The sequence below is a fragment of the Manihot esculenta genome, chromosome 5, assembly GCF_001659605.2.
Source record: "Manihot esculenta cultivar AM560-2 chromosome 5, M.esculenta_v8, whole genome shotgun sequence".
Lineage (NCBI taxonomy): Eukaryota > Viridiplantae > Streptophyta > Magnoliopsida > Malpighiales > Euphorbiaceae > Manihot > Manihot esculenta.
This window is the reverse complement of record NC_035165.2, coordinates 33,599,430-33,627,111: the sequence shown is the minus strand read 5'-3', so window position 1 is coordinate 33,627,111 and position 27,682 is coordinate 33,599,430. Positions and strand designations below refer to the sequence as shown.

The 27,682-nt window shown below is 36.5% G+C and overlaps 1 protein-coding gene across 2 annotated transcripts; it reads left to right on the top strand.

The window, feature by feature from the left end:
* The first annotated feature begins 918 nt into the window (after positions 1-918).
* On the top strand, positions 919-20,432 carry LOC110614805 (MLO-like protein 1). 2 transcript variants are annotated; one of them, XM_021756468.2, is made up of 15 exons: positions 919-945; positions 1,135-1,303; positions 1,380-1,437; positions 1,526-1,746; positions 3,186-3,302; positions 3,434-3,494; positions 17,687-17,781; positions 17,898-17,972; positions 18,089-18,177; positions 18,298-18,347; positions 18,440-18,480; positions 18,760-18,969; positions 19,061-19,128; positions 19,865-19,925; positions 20,015-20,432. In XM_021756468.2, exons 2-15 carry the CDS (start codon positions 1,187-1,189, stop codon positions 20,240-20,242), a joined length of 1,491 nt encoding a protein of 496 aa, XP_021612160.1. In that variant the 5' UTR covers positions 919-945; positions 1,135-1,186; the 3' UTR covers positions 20,243-20,432. The 2 variants fall into 2 exon arrangements, with proteins under 2 accessions (XP_021612160.1, XP_043812390.1); XM_043956455.1 differs by lacking the exon at positions 919-945 and having other exon boundaries at positions 995-1,303.
* Positions 20,433-27,682: the final 7,250 nt, after the last annotated feature.

The window sequence follows — 27,682 nt, the reverse complement described above, 5'->3', positions numbered from 1 at the left end:
ATTTTTTTTATTACATTCACTAATATTTTTTATTTAATGAAATAATTATTAATATATTTTTAAAGAAACTTATTATACTCTAATCATAGGATAGAATAGGTGAAAAAAGCAGTAATTTATTGGTTAACTTTATCATAATGTAATAAAAATTTTAAAATTAATAATTTATATTTTGTATTACTTAAAATTATTGATTTTCTATAGTTTGAAATATGTAATTAATTTTTCATCATATATAAATTTTTTATTGAACATTATTTTGTTTACAATTTTATTTTAATATAATAAAAATATTATTTACTCTTATAACAAAAATTTTATACTTTTTTATGTTGGTGTTTTAATTTAACATTATTAAATTTTGATTATTATAAGTAAAAATTAATATATTAAAATTAATGAAACTATTTAAATTGACTAAATATATCTTGTACTTTCAGTTTTTATTTTATTTTATTATTAGTAATATTATTTGAAATTTAAAATATAGTACAGTTTGTAAGTAATTATTTTTAAATATATATACAAAAATTCATAAAGTTAAAAAAATAAATTTAGTATTAGTTATAAAAATTTCTAGTTATATGATCACATAAAAAAAATAGTGCACCACACCTATCCTCAAAACGTAAATTATTAAAATTTAAATACTTTTAAATTCGCTTATTATATTACTTTCTTAATTTTTAATATATGAAAAATATTTTTTTACACCGATTTAATTCATTAAATTTATGTTTTTTTGCTAAAATGATTAGTGAGAGATATTTGTCGCTAAACTTTTTATATTAAAGTTTATATTTATATTTGTATTTATGTAATATTATACATATATTAATTAATTTTATTTAATATTTAATATAAATATTTAACTATAAAACCACCATATCAGTACAACATTGGAACAATTATTGTAGAGTCCGGTAACGCGCTTTCCACTAATTGGTAAAATCTCTCAATTTCTTTTCTTTGTCTGTGCTCTCTGTTAACACCACATCATCACCATATATAAGCTCCACCACCAGCTACCGTAATAAAATAATGCATATTTAGAACGACTGAATCAACATTTTGCATGGACTTTCATTTCTTTTATCATCTTCATTATATATAATTATATACACCATTCTACAGCCGAGACAAGCATTGAAGAAACCAAGGAAAGAGAGATTAGTTTCAGACAGAGATGGCAGAAGGAGGAACAACCTTGGAGTATACTCCTACGTGGGTGGTTGCTGTTGTTTGCACTGTTTTTGTGATCATATCTCTTGCTCTTGAAAGGTTTCTTCACTACCTCGGCAAGGTATACACATATAGATGTTTTTCCTTTTTCTTGTGTACTGGTTAGTGGGATTTGATTGAATGGTTTTGATTTGCAGTTCTTGAAGAAGAAAAACCAGAAACCCCTCTTTGAAGCTTTGCAGAAGATCAAAGAAGGTATTTGGATTTCTAACCATGTTTTTGTATTGTGTACATTTTTACTAATTATGTTTATTTTTGGCTCTTTCATTGGATGATGATGCAGAATTGATGATTTTGGGGTTCATATCACTGCTACTGACAGTGTTCCAAGACAAGATTACCTCATTCTGCATCTCAGAGGATTTAGCTAATAAATTGCTACCTTGCAAGAAAAAGCCAGAGGCCACTGGTTCTTCCCATTTTCAGACCTTCTTCTCTTTCCCTGGTGGGTCGGTTCGCCGCCTTCTAGCTGAGCCCTCTGACGCCAAGTCTAAATGCGACAAGGTAATTAATGCTTCTTTGTTAACCTGGGGGAACCAAGGGTTAAAAATTAAAATCTCCATGCCTTTTTCAATTACGAGCTAGTTATTCGATAAAATGTTTACTCGGGAGTCTGTTGCAAAAGCTATTTGATTTGATTGGTTGTATGAGAATGCAGAAATCCCAATAAGTCAATGAAATGGGGCCAATGGAGGGATCACAGAAGCTTGATTGATGGGTAGTTGCAAGAGGAATGAGTGTCCTAGAATTCCCGCTTAGAAGTGTGTAATGAGGACTTTAGGTTTTGGTAGAGTTATTGACTAAGATCATGGGTGTCCACCCATCATTAGGCTGTCTTATCAATGACAATACAAAAATATATTAAAAAAATTATTATTTTATTTTTAATAATATATCTAAAGTGGTTAGATTTAATTTTTTAATTTTAAAAAATATATAAAATTTTTTTAAAAAATTAATTTTATTTATTAAATATTTTATTATTCTGTGATATAAAAAAATCGATTAATTAATTCTCATATTTATAAAATTATCTATTATTTTAAATTTTTTAATAATATTTAATTATTAAAATTAATAAAATAATTAATTAATATACTTTTTAAAATTTTATTAACTTTTAAATATAATTTTCAAAATCGATAAACTACCTATAAATTTCACTAGTTTTATGGATCAAATAATAATTTTCTCAAAATAAACTATCTTCCATGGCTGAACTGAAAGAATTTAGGATATATAACAGTTGTTGGGTTGAAACTTGAAAGGCTCTTGGCATTGACTTTGGATTAATAAAACCCCCCCACAGACATGTCATGAAATTAAGAATATATATATATTAAATAAAATAAATGCATCTTTAAGAACGTTCAGACCACAACTTCACATGCTTAGATTAAGTTTCCCTTGTCCTACACATGCTTTGAATTTCATACCAAATTAGAGAAACAACTTGAAATTTTGGTATGTGGGCATTTTCATATAACTTTCTTTTCATTATGTGAACTACCTGAAAAGAAGCTGAAATCTTCCAGGATATCATTATTAAATTATTTGGTAGAGATTGAAAAAGCTTCAATGAACATGTTGCTATTCAGCAGTTTAGATCTGAATGCTAAAAATTGACTTATATGCTTTATATCTTGGAGGGAGACTCCTTCAGAATTTAATGCATTCTTCTGCAGTACTTAATGCTCAAATATTTAAAGGTTATCAGTAAATGATACTTCCTCTCTGTAGAATTTATTAGCTTAATTTATCAAGATCATGCACAAGAAGTAATACAAGCCATTTGAATATTTTAGATTCATTAGAAAAGAGATTTGATTTAATTACCAAGTTGGTCATCTAGGATTGCATAACCATTTAAATATGTAAATAATTAAGCTCTCCTTCATTATCAAATTGTGAAAATGCATTTTCTTTTCTTTGTCACTTTTCAGGGAAAGGTTCCAATTTTGTCTACGACTGCATTGCATCATCTTCATATATTTATCTTTGTTCTAGCTTGTGTGCACGTGGCTTTCTGTGCTCTAACCATTCTTTTCGGAAGTGCAAAGGTAAATGTCAAATTCTTTTTGCCGCTTTGGCTTAGATAATTTACATTATCCATATCATCTGGAGTTTCTGTCAATCTTTTTTCTTCTGAAACTTTGTTTCAATATCTCATTAAACACTCTTTTTGATGTAGATAAGACAATGGAAGCACTGGGAGGAATCTGTCTCAAATAAGGAGTATGATATTGAAGAAGGTAAAGCTTATTAGCAGTTGAATTCTACAAATATTTATGATGGTTCCTGATTGATGATTTGAGATCCAATAGAATAGGATTTTACAAGGGTTTTTGTATTGAATAATAAAGTTTAAACATTCTGAGGAGGGGACTCCCCTTTTATCCATTTCGTCTTGCTTGCTGGTGACGTGTAAAGGTCTCTCCAGGATTGGGCCACGCGTCTCTGCCATACAGATTCGGGCGTACGAGGGTATCAGGCGCCTGCCCCATGCGTAACGGCCTCTGATTCTCCCTGTGCGTACGTTCGAACGGATCTGCCAGGCTGTCTGGTGAGTATCATTTTGGATACTGGGTCGGGCCGAGAGTTGGGCCAGAGAGGAAAGGGCCTGTTTTGCGCGGACTGAGTCCATCTGGGTGAGGAGGCTTGGTCGAGCCCGGCCTTGGAAGTTGGATGAGCCGGACCTGCTTTGGGTGCCAAGTACGTGGGCCTTTACTTTGTGGGCTTTAGGTTGTGGTCGAGGCCCTAGACCGAGATGAAGGAATCCAGCGGTCATCAATTGCCCCTTCACCTTCTCGGTAATTATTGCTCTGACTACCGAGGGGGTGAATGTCGAGAACCATTATGACCGCGTCTGTTCGCGTACAGATGCCTTCATAACTCCCTTTCATCTTTTTGTCATTCCTCATTTCTTGAATTCTATCTGCCTCTTTCCCTTTCTGGCCTTTCCTTACCTCTCAAATGCTCTGCTCTTCTTTACTTTCTTGTCATTATTGCCTAGACGCGCTTCTTTTTCCTTTTCCATAAATATCTGTTAAAGATCCTGACATTGTGGTCTTAGAGTCTAGAGTTACTTTGTGCTAAGACTTCAGATTTCGAGTATATATCAGTGTGGACTCTTCTTCACTTCTAGGCCCTTTGTCGGAGAAAAGGAGTCTTTCCTTCCAGCGAGATTCTCATGTTTTTTCCGCAAAAGATGTATTTGACGTTTTCTTCACACAAATTAAGGTGAGCCGGAGGCTTCATTGCTTTGCTGCCCCAGGGATTTGCTTTAACCTTGCTTTCAAAAGATTATCCTGACTTCTTTGTTTGGAACTTTTTGCAGTACCTGAGATAAAGATGGATCAGTCTAAAACTCTTGAAAATCTGATATTACCTCGAGGGAGTCTGAATGTTGCTTCTGAGGTCCTTCTAGCAGGGCGGTTGGTGGGTGGAGTCATTCGGCAGGTCGTTGAAACTGTTTTACCCAGATCGTCTGGCTGGCCTCCCCCTTTGGTTGTTGTTCGGGCTCCAAAGAGGCTATGGGCTGCTGGGAGGTCTGTTTTGACTTTATCTTCCTTCAAGAAGGAAATTTTTCCGATGTCCATGTTGTCCGCTTTTGATATAAATGGAAGTGGCGAAAATGATCAATTTATTACCCCCTCTGGTGTGAAGTACCCGTATTATGAAAGGCTGAGATCTGCTGCACTCAGTCAAGCTTTCGGCGATGCCTTTGAATATATGCTCTGTGATCTTCTTGAGGCCGTAACTCGAAGACTTATGTTTTTCATGCGCGACATCCGGACAGCATATAATATCTGAGCTTGTTCGAATGTACCGCGCATCACATTTGGGCAACCGAATGTTTGTCCATAGGGGAACAGTGAGAAATGCTTATGGGAATCAACTTGTTCAGTTCTCCTATAATAACGACGCAGGGTTCGGCCGACCTACTGAGCTCGTTTCTCGTATTCAAGAGTTCCTCTGTGTCGAAGACTAGGATAGTGATAGGTGATAGTGTTGTAAACGTAGACGATGTATCTGGTCATGTAAATCCTCTAAGGATAGCTTTTTGTTCTGTAATGTGGGTATTTGTAACGCGCTGTAATGAAACTTTCGTTTTTTCGTTCATATCCGAACTGTTCTTTATTATGCATGAGATGACTTTTTTTCTTCGTGGTTTTCTCTGATCCGACCTGGAATCCATTTAGCCAGTCTGAGTTTTTACTTTACTCTTTCCGAGCTGTACCGACCGACCTGCGAGCTTGCTTTCGGTTTACTTTGTCCAAGCGAGACTAATCCGACCTCCGAGCTCTGCTTTTAACCAAAGGGTTGAGCTTCTGATCCATAACTTTCACTTTTCTGTTTTCGAGCTGGACTATCCGACTTGTGAGCTCTGTCTGTGTTCAATGATCCGAGCTCTAAGTTTTCTTAGCTTTCGATTTTACTTTTTCCGAGCTGAACTGACTGACCTATGAGCTTTGCTTTTAATCAAAAAGGTTGAGCTTCTGACCCATAACTTTGTAAGATTCCGAGACGTCTTCATCACTTCGTTCTGGGCTCCTGGCCTTTGCTTAATGATGATCCTTCTTAGGTGATAGGCTGGTCTGACCTTTATCATGCTTCCCCCTGTTTGTCTCCTTGGGTCTTTCTATGACTTACTCTTTTTCCTTAGTTTTTACTGCCTGAGCGGTGATGATGTGCATTTTGCGTGTCAGGTCGTCCTGAGAGATTCGACTGGAGCTCGGTTTTAAGGTTTTGACAACTTGAGTTTGTTTTATGCGAATAGCGTGTGGGCCTTCGGCTGATGGGCTATTGTCGTGGGCCTGGCCCTTTGTAGGGGTGGAGAAGCCCAGCGGTCATCTCCTTGCCCCTTTACCTTCTCGCCGGTTATTATCTAACCGTTGAGAGGGTAAACTTCGAGAGCAATTAATGATCGCGCCGCTCCAAGACAAAACTGCTCAGAACAACGTTTCATCTCATTATTGCCTTTCCCTTCGAATTCTCCTTGTCTTCTGAAGAAACTCGCTCTCTTCTGCTCTCTGTTTTCCTGCAACTTCTTCTATTTCTTCCATCTTATTGTGCTTTCAGGTACGCTTCTTTGCTCTTCTATGGAGGGTCCAAAGCTCCCCGATGTCGTTAATATTAGGTCGCATATTACTTCTTCCAACATAACTAAGCACATTTCCCAGAGGCTCTTAGATACTCCTTTGTATCTCATTCGAGCGCCTTTTCAAAACGAAAGGATAGTCCTTCCTAACCCTCCTCCTCCTGGTTTGATTGATCCCCAAAGGGGTCGCTGTATAGTGTTCTTTCTCAAACAGAGGGATTTCGGTCTATCGTTTCCTTTTACCCCTTTCTTTATTGAGGTTTTCGAGTATTTCGGGGTAACCCCTCGGATGTTATCCCCAAATTCTATTTTGTTTCTGTCCTGTTTTGAGTCTATCTGCCTGAGTTGGGGTTTTACCCCCACAGCGTGTCTGTTTGTCACTTTTTTCCGTCTGGTTAGGGCAGTTCAGAATTTTTGTTACTTTTCCCCCCGTAGTGGGTTGTCTCTTTTCACGGGCTACAAGGATTCCATAAAGGGATGGGTAGAGAATTTCCTTGTGGCGGAGCTGAAATTAGAGTCCGCCCGATCGTGGGATGTGGATCTAAGTTGGGAGGAGGTCCATCCGGGTTGCAACGAGCTGCCCCAATTGAGCCTTATTGAGCAGGTGGGGTTGCTTCGACTGACTTCCGTTGAAAGGAAGTATGACGTCGAGAAGTGTATGTTCGTGTCTAATCTTAGGGATATTCGGGACACGGGTATATTACTTTGTCCAACGATTCTGTTTCTTCTTTGCTCATGATATCAGAAAGTATGCTGACTCTTTATAATTTCGTGTTTTTTGCAACTTCTGAGGTTAAAATGGATGAAATCAAGCTCCCCAAGAACTTTGTCCTGTCTCGGGATAATATGCACGCAGTTTTCGACGCTTTTTCGGCTGGGCGTTCGGTGTCTGAGGCTGCTGCGGAGGTGGTTCAAGCTGTTTCCTCCAAAAAGGTTAACTGACCGCCTGCCAAGGCTTCTTCTCGAGCTTCTAAACCAAGCTCTCGCGGCGCCAAATCACTCGGCCATCTAGCCGTGGTGGATCGAGCTCAACTTTTAAGCCCGCTGAAGGGTCTAAATCTACTTCAGCTTCCTCAGAGGGCGTGAGGGGAGCCTCCCTAGCCATTGTGGAGCAGACCCAAGTCGTTGAACAAGTGGAGTCGGGTCTTGTCCATTCTCCTGAAGGGGTGTCAGGAGGAAAATCTAAGTCCCCCGTTACTGAAGACAAGGAGGCCTCTGGGACAGGGATGGAGATCATCCTCATAGAGGACCAAATCCCAGATGTTCCTTCCCAAGATGCCCCTGCCTCTGTGGGGACTAGGCCTGAGGGATCTGAAGGCATTCCACTAAAGACCGGGGATAAGCGCCCAACCCCTTCTGGAACGTCTTCCCCATCTCCTGCTCGAAAGAAATCCAGGGCCGCCACAGGATCTTCTCCAGCTCTTCCTCCTATTGGGAAGGAGAAAGGTATTCCTGCTGTGCCTTTGTTGTCTTCTTCTGACAACGTTCTAAACGCATCGGACGTTACCTCTGAATCTCCGGCCAGTGCTGTTGCCGAACTCCTTAGAGAGCGAATGTTCGGTGGAATTACCGAGGCCTCGGATCTGCGTCTTCTTGCTCTGACTGGTCTCTTAGCCAGTTCTACCAAGGAACAAGTGTCCTTCCGGTCTCGCTCTCGTGAGGAGCTCGGATCGACGATTAGGGAGATGCTTCTGATGGTAAATTACTTTTCTACTTCTCTTTTAGTTTGCTTTATTTCTTTCTCTTGACGATTGTTATTCCACACTAGGTGACGGGGCTTTTTATGGAGGTGGATGTTCGTGATCGCTCCTTTCGGGAGTCTGTAGACCGTCAGATTGAAGAGGCACGTTTGGATGAAAATTTGTCTGCAACTAGTGACGCCAGGGGTAACCTTGCAGCAGCTCGGGAGCATACCCAGTCCCTCCAGGCAGAATTGCACTCTGTGCTGGACGTCATTAAAAAGGCTGAGGAGAAGGCAGCTGAGACAGCAGAGCACACCAAGTCTTTAGAAGCAGAGCTGTCTCATACTCGCAAGGTTCTCAAGGAGTCTGATGAGAGAGCAGCTGCCGTGGAGGCTCGTTGTGCAGAAGTTTTGAAGCAGCTGTCCTCTATGACGGGGGCCCTTCGAGAGAGAGATGAGGCTGTGAGCCAGAAAACTGAGATCCAGCGTCAATATGAGGCCTTAAAGGCTGATTCTGAAGGACTGCAGGTTCACCTGGAGGAGGTGAAAGCTCAGAAGGAAGAGGCCCTAGCTCGGGTGGAGGTCCTTGAGCAGGATCTGAGTACGAGCTCTGATCGTATCAGGGACCTGGCTTCGTCGGCTGAAGAGTTTAACCTTCGCCACCAACAGCTCAACCATGAAGTCAGGACCTTGGAACGTAAGTGTTCAGCCCTGCTCAAGGTAGTAAAACATGTTGAGGACAGGGCTCAGCTAGAGCGTGAGCAATGTATAGCGGAGTATGAGGAGTCTGATGAACTGAAGAGGAAGATCGATCAGGCCTGTGAGGTTCACCTTCAGGACTACAAAGATTACTCTGAATTGAAGGCGTTTGTAGCTGAGGCTTGTGAAGCACATCTTGATGAATATAGAGCTTCCGCTGAGATGGGGTCGGCCATTTTTAAGAAAGCCTTCCGTATGTACGTGACTGGTTATAATCGTGGTTTAAGGGAAGCTAGACAAGCTCCTGATATTCCTTTGGAAAAGCTTCGTAAGCCCGAAGTGGACTCGGATGGCGAGCCTGTATTATATGGGAAAGATGATTTCCCTATGCCCAGAGGGGATTGTCGCGTCGCCGGCCGGCGGCCATCTGTGTCTTCTTTAGAAGAATCCGACCCGGAGGGGGAGGACGAGGAAGTTCTTGGGTCAGAGGGAGATAATCCTAATTCTGAGAAGGAGGACCCCCACCTAGGGTCAGAGATTGCCCCTGTTGAGAGGCCTGATCCAAAGGAGGTCGTGCTTCCTCCAGATGTAGTTGTAAATAAAGATAGTGTAGGCGAGGATGTTCTCACAGATGTGAGTCCTTTAAGGACTATTTTTCCTTCCACCTCGTCCGAAAATAAATTGTAATAGCTATTTTAATGAAACTTTGATTCCTTTTTCCTTGAATTATTCTTGTTCTTCGTATTTATCTCTGCTTTTCATACTTGTAATATTTACACTACGTATTCTCATTCATAAGCTTTTTCCCCACTGAATCAGTCTTAAGTTGTGAGCTCAGTTCTTAGCTATTTGTCTGAGAGATCAAGTCTCATATCTTTTAATGGCGACTAAAATGTCTATTTTTCTGTTTTTAACCCTTTCTTCTTGGTTGTGACTTCGGATGTCTGTTCCAGACAAACTGATTTGGGCTTTGAGTATAGCCTTTTTACCTTCATTTATCTTCCTGCTGGTTTCTTCGTTTATGAGCCTTTTTATAGAGGGAGCTCGGCTTTTCGCTCGGCCTTTATACTTCGAGCGTTAGGGTACGGGACTATCCGAACTGGGGCTCGGCCTTTTCTTCTTACCCCAGCTTTAAGTATTAGCAGTCCTGTTATGCCCTGAACCTTTTCAAGAGGTCGGAACCCCTTTGGGAGGTCGGAATCTGATTTTTGCTTGATAGCTTTGAGTTCTTCTTTTTTGTGAAGTTGGAACAGTATTTTTATAAGTTGTCCCTGCATATGATATGAGAAGTTTTTACTTCGGGAGGTTTTTGGGACCTTCACCGACCGTTTTTGTTTTGTTTTTTCGGGAGTTCTTAGGGGATCCCGGTTTTCATGCTCTGGGAGGTCCTTTAAGGTCCTCACCGGCCATTTTTGCTCCGGGGTGACCTCGGGGCCCCGCCGGCTGCCTTTTGCTTCAGGAGATCTTACGGGATCCTGATCGTTTTGTTCCGGGGTGACCTCGGGGCCCCGCCGGTTGCTTTTGCGCCAGGAGATCTTACGGAATTCTGGTTATTTTTGTTCCGGGGTGACCTCGGGGCCCCGCCGGTAGCTTTTGCGTCAGGAGATCTTATGGGATCCTGGTCATTTTTGTTCCGGGGTGACCTCGGGGCCCCGCCATTTGCTTTTTGCTTCAGGAGATCTTACGGGATCCTGATTATTTTTGTTCCGGGGTGACCTCGGGGCCCCGCCGGTTGCTTTTGCGTCAGGAGATCTTATGGGATCCTGGTCATTTTTGTTCCGGGGTGACCTCGGGGCCCCGCCGGTTGCTTTTGCGCTAGGAGATCTTACGGGATCCTGGTTATTTTTGTTTCGGGGTGACCTCGGGGCCCCGCCGGCTGCTTTTTGCTTCAGGAGATCTTACGGGATCCTGATTATTTTGTTCCGGGGTGACCTCGGGGCCCCGCCGGTTGCTTTTGCGTCAGGAGATCTTACGGGATCCTGGTCATTTTTGTTCCGGGGTGACCTCGGGGCCCCGCCGGCTGCTTTTTGCTTCAGGAGATCTTACGGGATCCTGATTATTTTGTTCCGGGGTGACCTCGGGGCCCCGCCGGTTGCTTTTGCGCCAGGAGATCTTACGGGATCCTGGTTATTTTTGTACCTTCTTGAGGTTTTGCACAATATTCAGGCACATTGGCCTTACTGTCGCTTTGTCATCTCAGCTGGTTTTGTGTCTAACTGAGGTCTTGTTTTTCCAGGGGTCTTTCTGAGCCCTATTCGTTCTTTTTCACGGAGGAGTATTATTCACAAAGATAATCACATTGTATAAACAATTTTATTCACTCATGTGTGTCAGAATACAATGTTTTTCTTTACAAATATATTAAGGGAAATACCTCTTTAAGTGCTGGATGTTCCAAGCGTGGGGCTCAAGGTTTCCTTGCATATCTTCGATCCGGTATACCCCTGGCTTGACCACTTTTGTTACCCTGAATGGACCTTCCCAGGTCGGTGCTAACTTGCCCGCGGCCGCTCTTTTCCCTGTAGCTTCTAGGTTTCTCAAGGCCAGGTCTCCCACTTTCAAGCTTCTCTCTCTAACCTTTTGGTTGTAATATCGTGCTGCCCGTTGTTGATAAGCAGCAGTTCGGATTTGGGCTTCTTCCCTAACTTCTTCAAGAGCATCTAGGTTGTTTCTTAACTTTTCCCCATTAGTGTCTTCACTAACGAATTGGACTCGGTGAGTGGGAATCTGCAACTCGACTGGGACTACGGCCTCTGTGCCATAAGCAAGTGCAAAGGGTGTTTCTTGAGTGGGTGCTCTGGGAGTGGTTCGAAGTGCCCACAGGATACTGTTGAGTTCTTCAGTCCAATTCTCCTTTTCACCATCTAGCTGTTTCTTTAACCCTTGGAGGATAGCTCTGTTAGTGACTTCTGTTTGGCCATTAGTTTAAGGATGGGCCACAGAGGAGAATTTGTGCCATATGCCCATATTCGTCGTGAAGGCTCTGAAGGTACTGCAGTCAAATTGTCTGCCATTGTCTGAGATAAGCACTCTAGGTATGCCGAATCTACAGATGATATGCCCCCACACGAAATCTATCATCTTGCGAGCTGTGATTGTGGCAATCGCTTCTGCCTCTGGCCATTTTGAAAAGTATTCTACAGCCACCACTACGAATTTCCTTTGCCCCGTGGTCTTGGGGAACGGTCCCAGGATATCGATTCCCCATTGTGAGAAAGGCCATGGACTGGATATGCTTGCTTGAGGAGTGGCAGGGGTTCTGATGGCATTAGCAAATCTCTGACATACGTCACACTTCCGGACAAACTCTTCTGCTTCTTTTTTAACAGTGGGCCAATAGTATCCTTGCCTGAATACTTTGTTGGCCAATATTCCTGCTCCCTCGTGGGCTCCACACAGGCCTCTATGTATCTCTTCCATTACCTTTGTAGCCTCTTCCGGGCTCACACATCGGAGCCATGGACTGGATTTTCCTTTTCTGTATAAGGTCCCCCTTATTGCTTGGTAGTTAGCGGCACGAGCTGCTATCTTTCTGGCTTCATCTTTATCTTCGGGGAGCTCGCCCTTTTCCAAGTATCTCAGGTATGGGGTCATCCAAGTTGGGCTTTGTTCTACCTGCAATATCGCGTTAGTTTTATTAAAAGCGGGTGTATGGACCTGTTGTATGTATACTTCATCGGAAAGCTGTTCCAGTTCTTCTTTGGATAATCGGCTGAGCAGATCTGCTTCCTTATTTTCCTCTCGGGGTATTCTTTGAAACCTGATGGTTACTCCTCAACCCATGAGCTCGGCTTCCAAAGTTTTTACTTTATCAAGGTAGTTCTGCATAACGGGGTCTCTAGCCTGATATACTCCCGTCACCTGGTTGATCACTAGCTGAGAGTCGCTATTCACCTCGAGGTCGGTTACCCCTACCTCCAAAGCTACCAACATTCCATTCACCAGGGCTTCATATTCTGCTACATTATTCGAGGCTTTGAACTCTAGACGTAGGGCGTAACACACCTTAAACTCCTCTGGCCCCTTGAGCATTATTCCGGCACCATTGCCCTCAGTGCTTGATGCTCCGTCTACATACAGCTTCCAGTTAAATTCTGGATGAGGCTCCCCCTCACATTGTTGTCTTGCTGTCCCTGAGGATGATCCTCCCTGCACCTCGTTGAATGAGCACTTTGCTATGAAGTCAGCCAAAGCTTGGGATTTTATAGCTGTCCTGGGTCGATATTCTAGACAGTAAGGGTTGATCTCGACGGACCAAGCCAACATCCGACCTGAAGTTTCCGGCCTGCGTAGAATCTTCTTTAAGGGTTGATCTGTCATCACAACTCCTTGGTGGCCCTCTAAGTAAACCTTGAATTTCTGAACTGCTAGCAATAGGGCGTAAGCCATTTTTTCAATGTTTGAGTATCTGACCTCGGTATCTCGGAGTACTTTGCTGACGTAAAAGACGGGTTTCTGCTCCCCCTCTTCCACCCTCACTAATACTGCGCTGACTGCTTGTTCTGAGGCCGCCAAGTATATCAGAAGTTCCTCTCCTTTTACAGGGCTGCTGAGTACATGGGGCGAGCTAAGATATTTCTTAAGCTCTGCGAAGGCTTTTTTGCAATCTTCCGTCCACTCGAAGTTCGGTACTTTCCTCAACTTTTGGAAGAACGGCAAGCACTTTTCTGCCGATCTTGACATGAATCGGTTGAGCGCCACTACTCTCCCAGTTAGTCTCTGGACGTCCCTTACACAGGTCGGCTCTGGCATATTCAATATGGCTTCCACCTTCTCCGGATTAGACTCGATGCCTTTTCCGCTTACCATGAATCCCAGGAATTTTCCTCCTCGAATAAAGAAAGCACACTTTGCTGGGTTCAACTTCATTCTGTACTGGTTTAATACCCCGAATACTTCCCTCAAGTCTGCCATGTGCTGTTGGAAGTTTGGGCTTTTGACCACCATATCATCTACATAAACTTCTACATTCCTGCCAATCTGATTTTTGAAGATTTTATTCATCAATCTTTGGTACGTTGCCCCGGCATTCCTCAATCCGAATGGCATAGCTCTGTAGCAATAAGTCCCATCTTCAGTTATAAACGAGGTTTTTTCCTCATCCGACCTTTCCATTGGGATTTGATGATAACCAGACATAGCATCCAAAGAAGACATATAATCAAAACCGGCCGTAGAGTCGACCATTTTATTAATGTCAGGAAGTGGATAACAATCTTTAGGGCAGGCCTTATTTAGGTCAGTAAAGTCTATGCACATCCTATATTTTCCATTGGCTTTTTTTACTAATACAGGATTTGCTAACCACTGTGGGTACATAACCTCCTTAATAAAGCCTGCCTCCTCAAGTTTCTGTACCTCTTCCCTGGTGGCCTGCTGCTTCTCTCTTCCTACCACTCTCTTCTTCTGTTTTACTGGCTTGGCTTCGGGGAGTACATTCAGCTTGTGTGTCATTACCGTGGAGTCAATTCCAGGCATGTCGGAGGGCTTCCAAGCGAAACTAGACGCATGACCTCGGATCAGGGCCATGACTTCAGCTTTCTATTCTTTAGTGAGGCCGGCGTTGAGACTAAAGACCTTTTCTATCTCTGCTTCTGATAAAGGGAAGGTCTCCAGCTCCCCCACCGGTTCTGTCCTGGCCTCTGTTTTCTCATCTCGAACCTCTAGGACTTCCGAGTCAAGAGCCTCTCCAATGGAGCTTGGTTCTACTACTGTGGCTAAGTATACTGCTCTTGCCTCTTCCTGGCTGCCCCGGACTATTCCCACTCCTTCTTCTGTTGGAAATTTGAGCGCCAAATACCTGATACTGGTGACAGCTTCGAAATTGAACAGCGCAGGCCTCCCCAAGATCACATTATAGCTTAACGGAAGTTTGACCACTAAAAATACCTCGTGGTGAGTACGAGTTCTGGGTGCCTCACCCAAGGTGAGAGCCAGCTTCACCTTCCCTTCTACGACCACCGGTACTCCTTCAATCCCCTTGATTGGTGCTTGGTCTCGGACCAACTGTTCTTCCGGAATTCCCATCTGCTGAAAAACCCGGTATGGTAGCAAGTTGACTTTGCTCCCATCATCCACTAAGACCTTCTTTACCCGATAATTGTGAATGACGGCTTCAATGACGAGCGCGTCATCATGGGGCATCTGAATACCCTGAGCATCTTCTGAAGAGAAGGTGATTGTCATGGGAGAGTGGTCAACGATCTGCATGACCTCGGTGCTGCTGGTCTCTCCTTCCCGATTTCTCTTGTTCCCTCTGCGGCCCATCCGTCCTCCTGCCTCCTACAATCATGTTGATGGTCCCACTGGATCCATCATTTACTGGTCCCGCTCCTGTTCTCCTCGGCGCCTGAACCGCCGGGCTGGCCTGAGGCCTTTATCCCTCTGATTTCTTTACAAAATTCTTTAGGTGCCCCCTCTTTATCAACCTCTCAATCTCTGCTATCAACTGGAAGCAGTTGTTGGTATCGTGGCCATGCGTCCGATGATATTGACAGTATTTGTCAGGATTCCGATGATCTGCTTCCGACTTCATAGGTTTGGGCCACTGGAGAAAATCCTTATCCTGGACAGCCATGAGCACCTCGGCTCTAGACGCATTTAATGGAGTTGGCTTCTCAGGGACCCAAGGGGGAGGCAACCTTGGCTCAAGGGCCCGTGGAGGGGGAGGCCTTTGATCCCTTCGCTCCCAGGCCTGCTTGTACGGCTCGGGCCTCTTGCCGTGTTTCCTTTCATGTTTCTCCGTCCTCCTTTCCTCTAAGGCTTTTTCTTTTCCTGCCATCCTTTTGGCAAATCGGCTCGTTACTAAGGCGTCATCCTGCCTTATATACTTCTCCGCTCTCTGCATCAGCTCGGCCAGGGATGTGGGAGGCTTCCTGCTCAAGGAACCGAAGAACTCGGCAGAGGTCGTTCCCTTTTGCATTGCCTCTACCGCCCTTCCTTCATCAAGATCGGGAATCTACAGGGCCTCCGTATTGAAACGAGCGACATACTCTCTGAGCGATTCACCCTCTCTCTGCCTTACTGTCTCCAAGTAGCTCGTCTTCCTCTCCGCTGGCACTCCGGCTATGAATCGACTGATGAAGTGAATGGCTGGGTCTCCGAAACTCCTGATACTTCCGGCCTCAAGGCTGTTGAACCACGCCCGCGCTAGTCCCGAGAGCGTCGTTGGGAATACTTTACACATTAAGGCATCAGATAGAGTTTGCAACTCCATGAAGGTCTTATAGTTCATGACGTGCTCCCTTGGGTTACCAGTTCCATCATAAGCCGCCATTGACGGCATCATAAACTTCTTAGGGACAGTCTCTTGCTGCACCCACTTGGAGAAAGGGGAAGAAGTAGGCAAAGAGGTTTGGCTTTGGTCTTTCTTACCTAACTCGGCGAGGAGCTGTTCTCTCAGTTTCTTCAACTTTTGGTCCACCTTCTCGTCTTCTGGGCTGAGTTTTTTCTCCAGGTGGTACTCCTCCTCCTCTGCTTCAGTTCCCGTCCACCCGGTTATTTCGGCGGAATAGTTATCCACCTCCTCATTTGCTATCATCTCTCTCGCCCTCCTCCCATGGATTCGGGCCTCCGGTCCTTCCTCTTCGCCGGCTCTTCTCCCTCTTTCTTCAGTATCGCGGCTGCTGGTTTGAAGATGGTCAGGTGCAGGTCGGGGGTCATTGGTCTGAGGTTCCTCTACAACCGGGAGTGTATTTGCTGGGGTGTTGAGGCCTCTCTGTTGCATTATCTGTCCCAACCAATGGGCTGTATTCTGTAACTGGAGAGCCATGTTTTGAAGATCTTGGTTAGACAAGGTGACAGCGGGAGTGTTCCCTGCCAAACTTGGCGAGGGACTAAGAGGAACAGGTGTTTGGTTGTTTAATGCCGTAGGACTAGAAAAGGAGAATTGTTGCCCCTCTTGGGCAGAGCTTAGGTCATTTGGGACGTTAAGGTTACTTTCTTGATGATTGGCCATCGTGGATCCCAGTGGGTTTCCTTAAGAGTGAAAACTCCGGTGATGAAAAGATCTCTGTCATTTCCCACAGGCGGCGCCAATTGATGATCTGAGATCCAATAGAATAGGGTTTTACAAGGGTTTTTGTATTGAATAATAAAGTTTAAACATTCTGAGGAGGGGACTCCCCTTTTATCCATTTCGTCTTGCTTGCTGGTGACGTGTAAAGGTCTCTCCAGGATTGGGCCACGAGTCTCTGCCATACAGATTCGGGCGTACGAGGGTATCAGGCGCCTGCCCCATGCGTAACGGCCTCTGATTCTCCCTGTGCGTACGTTCGAACGGATCTGCCAGGCTGTCTGGTGAGTATCATTCTGGATACTGGGTCGGGCCGAGAGTTGGGCCAGAGAGGAAAGGGCCTGTTTTGCGCGGACTGAGTCCATCTGGGTGAGGAGGCTTGGTCGAGCCCGGCCTTGGAAGTTGGATGAGCCGGACCTGCTTTGGGTGCCAAGTACGTGGGCCTTTACTTTGTGGGCTTTAGGTTGTGGTCGAGGCCCTGTACCGGGATGAAGGAATCCAGCGGTCATCACTGATCATTTTCTGCCTTCCTATACTTCTCTCTAAGTAGTCAGTTTCTTTTTTTTTTTTGGAAATTTACTAGTAGTTCGTCTATTATGAAAAAACTCATTAATTATCCCTTTGATTTTGAAAAATACTATTAAAAAATTCACTATTCTTCCATTAATTTTAACTATTAGATGTTTTATTATTTAATTTTTGTGATAGGAAAAAATCTATTGTTGGTCTTTTAATTTTATAAAAATGTCTACTAATTAATCTTTCTGTATTCAAGATATTTTAAATTTTTCTTTAATTCTTAGTAGTTAAAATTAACGGATGATTAATTAGTATAATTTTTAAAATCTCAAAAAACTATGTAATGTATTTTTCAAAATTGAGAGACTAAACCATTAATTTTTCTTTTATTTTTTGTTAAGTTTTTCTTATGCAAATATCATTTACGCAGCAAAAAGCTCAAAGGTTACACACGTCCAAGATCATGATTTTATCAAGAACCGGTTTCGGGGTATTGGGAAGAACTTCTACTTGATGGCTTGGGTGGTCAGTCAACTTTTTTTTCTAAGTTTAAACCAATTACATAAGCTGCCTAGTGAAATTATTACAGATTAAGAGCAACAAGACCTCTCAATATTTATGATTTTTCTTTCGTTTCTCAGCGTTCATTCTTCAAGCAGTTCTACGCATCTGTAAACAAATCTGATTACATCACATTGCGATGGGGCTTCATTATGGTAAGTTTTCTGCAACTATATTTATGCAAGCTTCTTAAAATCTTTTGGAATCTTAAGTCCTAAATTTTTTTAAATTATTTTTTTGTCTATTCAGTTTTAAATAATTCAATCTATAGACTCATTGCAGGGGAAACCCAAAATTTAATTTTCACAAGTATATGATGCGTGCTCTTGAAGCCGACTTCAAGAAAGTTGTTGGAATAAGGTTTGTCATGTTCAATATGCTGACAATAGTCTCATTTATTAACGGAGAAAGCTAATTACTTTCGATTGTGATTCATCTTTGTAAATATCAACTTATAAAATTTAATCGCATCGATTGCAGTTGGTATCTTTGGATATTTGTGGTTGTTTTCTTGTTGCTGAATGTTTCTGGTACATTTTCCTCTTCCACAAGGATGTCTTGTCTGTTCTGTTTTGCTCCATAAAGATAATAAGGATGCTTTATATCTGATTTTACTATGCAGGTTGGCATACCTATTTCTGGATTGCGTTCGTTCCCTTCATCGTAAGTTGTTCGATTGTATAGCGTTGCTAATGTTAAAACAAGTCTATATTGAATTTCATTTATCCTCCATTTGGAATTAAAAATTTAGCTAGAATTTAACTCAATTGATTTCTTTTCTAACAATTTTCTTATTTAGAATAAAAGAATCTTTTTTTAATTTAAAAAATTTTCAATTTAAAAGAAATATAATTTTACAAGAATTCATTTAAATTCTTTTCTTACAAAATAATAATATCAAAGGAAGAGTTAGTAATATGAGTATGGTTTTCATTTTTGCAGCTTCTACTAGCAGTGGGAACTAAGTTGGAGCACATAATCACACAATTAGCCCATGAAGTTGCTGAGAAACATGTAGCAGTTGAAGGAGACTTGGTCGTTCAACCTTCTGATGATCACTTCTGGTTCCACAGTCCTAAGATTGTCCTTGTCTTGATCCACATCATTCTATTCCAAAATTCTTTTGAACTTGCATTTTTCTTCTGGATATGGGTAAGGGATCGATTCAGCACCATCGCCTCAGGCAACTTTTGACAGTATATGCTGCTTGCTGACTCTATGCAACACTTGAAAACTGTTTCAGGTGCAATATGGCTTTGATTCATGTATAATGGGAGAAGTTGGCTATATCATTCCGAGACTCATCATAGGGTAAGGGCAAATTTTATTTTATTTTGGATAACTTACAATATAATCCCTGAAATATAATAAAATCTATGACTTAGTTTCTGCTGTTTTAATAGTAAATAATTTAGTTTATGAGTTTTTATGTTATTAATAAGATAATATTTCTATTAAATTTACCATTAGTCAATTATAAATTAAGAAAATCAAATCAAATTAAAGATACTAAATTATTATAAATATTAAAATTAAATGACTGAATTTTAATATTATTAGAACTAAAAAAACTAAATGGTTATAAAAAGTAGAATTCAAATAACTAAAGGCTTATTTGTATTGCTGTTGGAAATGCTATCCAGAAAAACACTTTCTTAAAAATACTATAAAGAAATTATTAAAAAATTATTAAAAATTATTTTTTAACATAATTTAGTCATAAAAACGCTAAAATAACAAAACAGTGTTTTCTAAACTGTTTTGTTTAAACAGTATTTAAATGGTGCTTTTTCAAAAAAGCTTTTTTTTTTTTAGTCCTAAATTCAATGCCAAATTTAAAATCTAATAGTGAATTTTAATAAAAGAACTATTTTTTCAATAAAATAAAATCTTAAGAATTAAATTGTTTGTTGTTAAAATGGCTGAGAGTAAGTTGGGTTTATTAAACTTCAAGACTATTATAAATTACCTTCCTTTTTTATACAAAAATTAAATAAGGCATTGCATTCACTCTTATATGCTCTACTTTACTGCCAACATATTTCAGAGCTTTCATTCAGTTCGTCTGCAGCTATAGCACACTGCCACTGTATGCAATAGTCACACAGGTAAGTCGGACTTTCACCGGAGCTTCTGATTTTGGTAAGGATGATTCATATTGAATTTTTTTTTTTTTGGTGTGTGTGTTAAAATGTAGATGGGAAGTTCATTTAAGAAAGCAATATTTGATGAACATATTCAAGAGGGTCTTGTTGGTTGGGCTAAGCAGGCCAAAAAGAACGCAGTTCTTAGAAAGGCTGCTAATGGCTCTAGCCAAGTTGGTCACAAGGAGGATTCCCCAGGTGCAGTCCTGCTGACAAGAACTGGACCAGAGAGGTCTACAACTGAAGATAGAAAAGCAGGAGAGATTGTACATGAACATTGACTCTGGTAGGCCTGCATAAACAACCTCATGTCTCTAAAATATGAGTTATGAGAGCAAACATTCTGGAAAAGCTTTGTTTACAAATTCTTGTTATACACTTTTGCTTTTACAATTGTATTATTTTTCAAGAATGATCTTATAAAATAGATGAACTGAGATGGAATTGGATATTGCTATCATTTTTTTCAAATCTCACTGTCAATTTTAAATATCACAGGAAGCGTATCATCCTTTCATTAACAGAGGTATTAAATTTTTATTATTTTAACTTCTTAATTTTAATCTATATAATTTTATAATTTTTTTAAAAAGCTGAATAGATAATTTGACTTCTGACGTTTACTTACAAAAGTTAGTTGGTATTATGTAACTTTTCACTATTAATTTTTCACATGTAACTTTTTCACTATTAATTTTTAATATTAAATTTTTATAAAAGTAACTATTTAACTTTTATAGTAAATGTGAGTTATGCTTCGCTTTAATTATAGAGGTTAAATAATTATACTTCTAAAGCTAAAAAAGAATAGTTACATTTCTAAAAGTTTAATAATTTAATAATTATGTTTTATAAAATTTAGGGGTTAAATAATTGTAATAAAAATTAATAACAATAAATTTTTTTTCTAAATTTTAGCGATAAAATTATATGTTTGCTTTTTTAATTATATTAGACTTTCATGATAAAATCCTTGTTTCTAACTTAGTTTTTGCTTATGTATCTAATTTAGTATTATTTAAATTTATTCCTATATAACATTATAAAATTATCTAAAATATAAATAGGAGGCAGGTTCAAATCTTAATGCTGTTGCTTTGGAATTTGGACTTAACAATTTTAGATTGAAACTCATAATACAAAAGAGAATTTTAACAATTAAACACAGATTGAAGAACACCTATAAAATGCACGCCTATCTTGTTCAAGATTGGTTTAGCAGCCAAAATGAGGTCAAGCACAGAACTAAATCAGTGATGGACCTAAGCCAGGATCTGTTTTAAATGGAAATAGGTTAAATGTAAGTATATTTTTATTTTTAATATACTGCCCATATTTAAAAAAAAAAATTGGAAAGTGAAAATTTTATTAATTCAACTAAATAAAAATTTAATAAATTCAAATTAATAAATTAAAATTATGTTTTTACTAAATTTAATTTTAGTTAAATTATAATTAGTTTAACATAATTATATTAAATAAATTTGTTAAATGTATATTTTGTTTCTATTAAGAGTGAATAGTGGGTTAGTGTTTGATTTCCTAGATGTAAATAGTGATTGCACGCCTGCCTAGAGGTAAATGCTAGTGCCCTGTGCAACTCATTACCATTACCATATAAATATTAAGTCTTATTGAATCAATTCACCTAAATAATATATAGTAAAAAACTGCAAACAAATAAAAGCATAAACAAAATAAATCTTTTATGAGTTTTTTTAAATTTAATTAAAAACTTAATTTATTGTGTATATTTGTATACTCCCTTTTGATTATTTTTATATTTAATACTATCCAGTTATTTTTATAAATTAAATTATTCATATAATTTAAATATGATTTACTCTCTTAATTATTAAATAATTATTAACAATATTATTAAAATAACCATAATTAGTATGCGCGTAAGAATTTCCTATAACTAATTAGGGTTTTATCTTTTTATAATATTACCATTACCATAAAATCTAGATATTTTAGAACTCATAAAGAGCTGAGGAAAGGAGTCATTGTCCTCATAAAAGTGGGAACAAACCGAAGAATGTGATTGTGCGACATATTCTTAGTAATGATCCACTATCCTTTTTAATCTATAACCCAATGATCTATATTCAAAATACTGGGTATAAAAAAGAGAATGTGTTAAACACTTCTCTGGCTTAGACTTTAACTAAGAATAGTACCAGTCTCCTATATTAATTTTTATATTTTATCTTTAAATATTTATTGAAAAATCTATTTTCGATAATAATCAATCTTATTTATACACCTCTCTGACTTAAATTTTACTTAAGAATAGTATCAATCTCCTATATTAATTTTTATATTTTATCTTCAATTATTTATTAAAAAATTTATTTTCGACAATAAACAATCTTATTTTATATGCGTATTGGTCATATAAAATATCTATTTCATATACATCCATTAGTTTAAACATGACAAATTTCTACTCGACTTAAAATAAAGGAGTTACCAAGTTGCCCTAATTAATTATATTTATAAATTCATTTCATACCATTTAATCAATTTATACCGAAGTGGGGAATCTAATTATGCATAATTTCTATATTCATATTTAGCACATAGCATAAAGGTCTTATTAAGTTTCTAAGCACACATCTTTAAAGTACAATTTTATAGTCATCTTGCTCTAAGGTCATTACTACTTAGTGACTTTTATGCCAAAGTATAAATTATCTCCTAAGAATATAAAAATATTTTTCTAACATACCAAGGTTTACTTTTAGACTTGCCAAGTTACCTAATTTACTAAATTTATTTCATACATATTTGGTGAAGTACATGAAACAAAATAAACTATACCAAAGAAAGGGAAGGAGAAATGAATTAACTACATTCAAATTCTACACTAAAAAGATAGGGAAGAGAGGAAGGATAAAGGAATTAATTTACATGCTAAAAATAAAAATAACTAATTAAAAATTAACTAACTATTCCTACACTATTACATAGCCTTAAGCCCATTACCTTCAAAATGCTCCAATGAGCCTCCATGTTATGCTCCTTAGGTACACCAAAGAAAAGGTTTGCACAACATTCAAATTTTAAACTATAAAGAGATTGAGAGGAGAATAGAATTTAATCCCAATAGCCACAAGAAAAGAAGAAGGAAAAAGAAATTAATTTACATACTAAAAAAATAAATAAAAATAACTAATTAAAAATTAACTAACTATTCCTAAACTATTACAAGCCTATCTTTCTTTGCAAAAAGAATTCAAAATGCTCCAATAGACCTCTATGTTCAATTGGACTTTCACCATATGCTCCCAAAGGAACAAAGACACTACACCATTTGGCCAAAACTTGAAAAATTAAGAGAATTATATTTGTTTCTTTTCTTCAAGCTTACTCATGGTAATTTAACTTACATAATGAAAGAGAAAAAAAAAAGAAAGTAATCAAAAAAGGCAATAAATAAAAAAGAAATAAACTCAAATAAGGAATGAAAATAAAAAAAGGAATTCAATTAGTTACGGAAAGAAACTAATTCTATTATGAAAAGAAGTATTTTAGTGTCTAACATGACAAAAAATATTCACAAATATGATAAGAAATAAGTTTGAATAAAGAAAGTAAATCATGCAAATATGAAAAGAAAATATATTAATTAAGACAATCACCACTTAAGATAGTAAGAAATAAATTAAATAAAGTAAGAAATAATAGAAATAAGCCATTAAATAATAAAATAAAAATTATTATTCAATCTCTATTATATGAAAAAATTTATTAGTTGTTCCTTTAGTTTTGAAAAATGTATTATAATATTCTTGACGTTTTAAAATTTTACTAGTTAGTCCCTTCAATATTTTAATCGTTAAGTATTTTATTATTTAATCCACTATAATTTTAAAAATTATATTAGTTGGTCTCTTAGATTTTTAAAATGTCTATTAATTATGTACATTTAGATTTTTTTTTATAATATTTAATAATTAAAATTAACGAAGACACTAATTAATAAACTTTTAAAATATCATACGTTTTAATGTGTTTTTAAAAATATAGAGATTAACTAATGAGTTTTCTACCGATGAATCCATCAAAATCTGAAACTAAAAGAGAATTAAATGTGAAAAATAGAATAGAAAGCAAACAATTCTTCCAAATGAGAAAGAGAGAACTCTAACCGCTCTATTATTTGTTATAATATTTAAATACACGTTAATAATATAAAATTAAATATCAAATATAAAAAAAATAGAAACAAATATAAAATATCAAAATTCGATTTAAAAAAAAATTTTCATTTGATTATTGATAATTTTGACGCTAAAAATTAAAATTAAATGAAAAATATTAAATATACTAAAAAAATTATAAAATTTTATGAGAATTTTCTAGCACATGGATTGCACGGGAGGAAAAGGAAAGAAATCAAAAGGATTTTTTGTTTGAGATATTGCGACGGCCACAGTGAGTGTTGTTCCAGCACATGTTGAAGTTTATACACTAATTTTATTTGTAATATAGCCATAATTTAGAGGCAGAAACATAAAAATCTTAAACTATAAAATTTATTGTACATTTCTTAAAATTAACTTTAAACTCAAGAATCATCTAATCGGTAATCTGGAGACAAGTTATTGTCTTTTAAAATTTTGGATATTGTATTATAATTGATTAAATTTTTAAATTTATTTTTGTAATTTTAAAAATATATAAATAATTTAATATAAATAAAAAAAAATGTAAATAATATGTAAATTAAAGAGAATTTCAAGAAGAATATATAAAAATATTTAAAGAACCATAATCTCTCCTGATCAGAGAGGGTAGAGGCTGAACAAGTCTAATTACCTAGATAACTCATGCATAGAATTTGTATTATTCTCAAATTTCACATCTGAAAAATATCCATTATATTCAAATCAATTCAAGAACATATAAAAAAAATATTTTTATGATATAAAATAATTTATTACAATAGATTACTTTTATAAATAAAAAAAAAAGAAAAGAAGAAGAAATTAAAAGGGAAAGCGGCTATGAGCTTAGAGCTACGAGACTTCTTGAATTTTCGTAGAATTGAGAGAATTTGAAGAGTTTAGAGGAAAGAGGTCAGCTACTAAAACTGAACGAAGAGATAGTTATGGAATTTAAAAGAGAAAATAGATTAAATAGATGTACAAAAAAAAAAAAAAAAGGAGAAAATCTCTTCCTTTCCCTTGGGGAAACGACCACATTGATCCAAAAAAGGGCTGATTTTTGTTTATTTTTTGATCCTACCACTTTCCAATTAAACCCTTAAATCTCCTTAAGAATCAAAATCTACAAGATTATCACTTTGATCCTAAAAGTGGCCAAATGGGCCCTTAAAGGATCTATTCTGCCTCTACTCCAATTAGTTCTAGTCCCTTTGAAAAAGTCTATGAAAGAGAAAAAAGTTCAAAATATCCTTATCTTTATTTTTATTTTTTTAATTTTTTTTCTTTTTCTTAATTTTATTATTTATTATTTTATTTTTTTTTATTATTTTTATATATCATTAAATGCCCCTTTACAACCATATAAATTAATTTTAAGTATACCGAAATCTTGATATAATTTTTCATTATTTTAAATATGCGTATATTTCAGTAAAAAAAAACTATAATTAATTATTATAAATTTCTAGCTACATAATTTAAATAGTAAATATAGTTTATTCTATCTGAATAAATTATATATATATATATATATTTTTTGTCGTAATAAAATAATAGATTGTATATATATGTATTTATTATTTTAGCAATAAATATATTAATCTCTTATAATTTTTAATTATATGAATAAATCACATATTACTAATGTGCTTTTTTTAATTAAAATTATATAATTAATAACTATATATATTAAAATAATATAATAGTTTTACTAAGAAGGTACACAATATCTTTTTTTTTTGAATCAAAGGTACACAATATCTTATTATTATTATTATTATTTAAATATTAATATTTTTATTTTTATTATTATTTTAATATTAGCTATTTACTATTTTAGAATAAATTAAAAATATTGTAATTTTATATAAAACGATTCAAAACTAAAATTAAAGTTAACAAAAGTTAAAAAAAAAAAATCAGAATCAAACTGAAATCGTGATAAAATTACTCAGAATCATATTGAAATCCTACTTATATTTTGTTCTAAGTATGGTTTCTAAAAATAAAAAAATAGAGATTTAATTTCAGTAATGATTCATAGTTAGAATCCTATTAAAATCAAAATTGAACAGTTTTACATCTAATTTAAAATTCATAATGTTATTTGAAAATTTTAAAAAATATCAGACTCCAATAACAAACTCAGAAAACTAAGAGAGTTTCTCTAAATAATGAAACTAAGATACGATAAGTCACCCTAGTTGGGAAGTTAGCAGCTCTATTAACTTTATCTCTGAATCTCAGATAAAGTCCATATGGACTCAGTTCATAAAATAAAAGTAACAGTGATTACTAATTTAACCAAATTTAAACTAGGAGAATTAATATTACTTTTTACATAATAATAAATACATTTATTTACCACTATGTATGTATATATTTATTATCAATTTTCTCAGAAATTTTTATCTAAGAAAAAAATTCAAACTCATACTAAAAACTACATTTAAATATGATATAATGATGGGATATAGTCAATTATATAATATAAGTATCATTAAATTATTATATTTAGTTTGATAATAAAAATATAATTTAATCAGAGCTAAATAATAATGGTGGTAATAATGGTTTTAGAGGCGATGAAAGTGGTGGCTAAAGAGTGGTGAAGGTGGTGGTGGCGAAAATGATAATGGCCATACAATTAATATTAGTAGATATGATAGTGATAATGATAATGGAGATATAGTGGTAAAGTAATCTGATAAGCATGTTCCAATAGTGATAGTTAAACGATGATCGCGATGGTTTTATGATGATGATAATAATGGTTGTGATGGTAAAAAGAAGTAATTAATAATAAATAAAATAAGTAATATTATATGATTATAATTTCATATATCAACATTTTCATGTTTTATTAAATAAAATAATCAAACATGTAATAAAAAACAACTCTTTAATTAAATCAATCAGTAAATATATCATTTGAAAATTAAATATAAAATTTTCAAGTTTAGCATTCCAATTTTCTCAACATGAGAAATAATAATAATAATAATAATTATTAGAGGAGGACGATTGTTTGATTAACTTGTATGTATATATATTAGTTTGAAGAATGAACAGTTACGTACTAAACAACAAAATATCCTACATATGAGAAAAGGGATTGTATTTTATTTTATTTATTTATTTATTATTATTATATACAGAGTGAATAGAATAATGATTGGTTCTATCTTTTCTGGGAGACGAGTTATACAAATATTAGTTTAGAAAAACACAAATTATATATATTTTCACATAATTAAAAATTTTATCATTACACTATTTTGGAAGAAAAATTTTAATTGAATTTTTATAAATCACAAAAAAATTTCTATTTATTTTAAAATAAAATTTTTTAAATTAAAAAATTATTATTTTTTATTTTAAATAAAATTATTATTAAAAACTAAACCAATTAAATTGAATTTTAAATAAATCTTTATTTCAAAGGAATAGTATAAAATTATACAAAGAATATATTAGTTCTTCTAATATTGGTTTCTGCACAATGGCCTTAATCTACCACTTGTCCATGGTTAGTATTAGAAATGG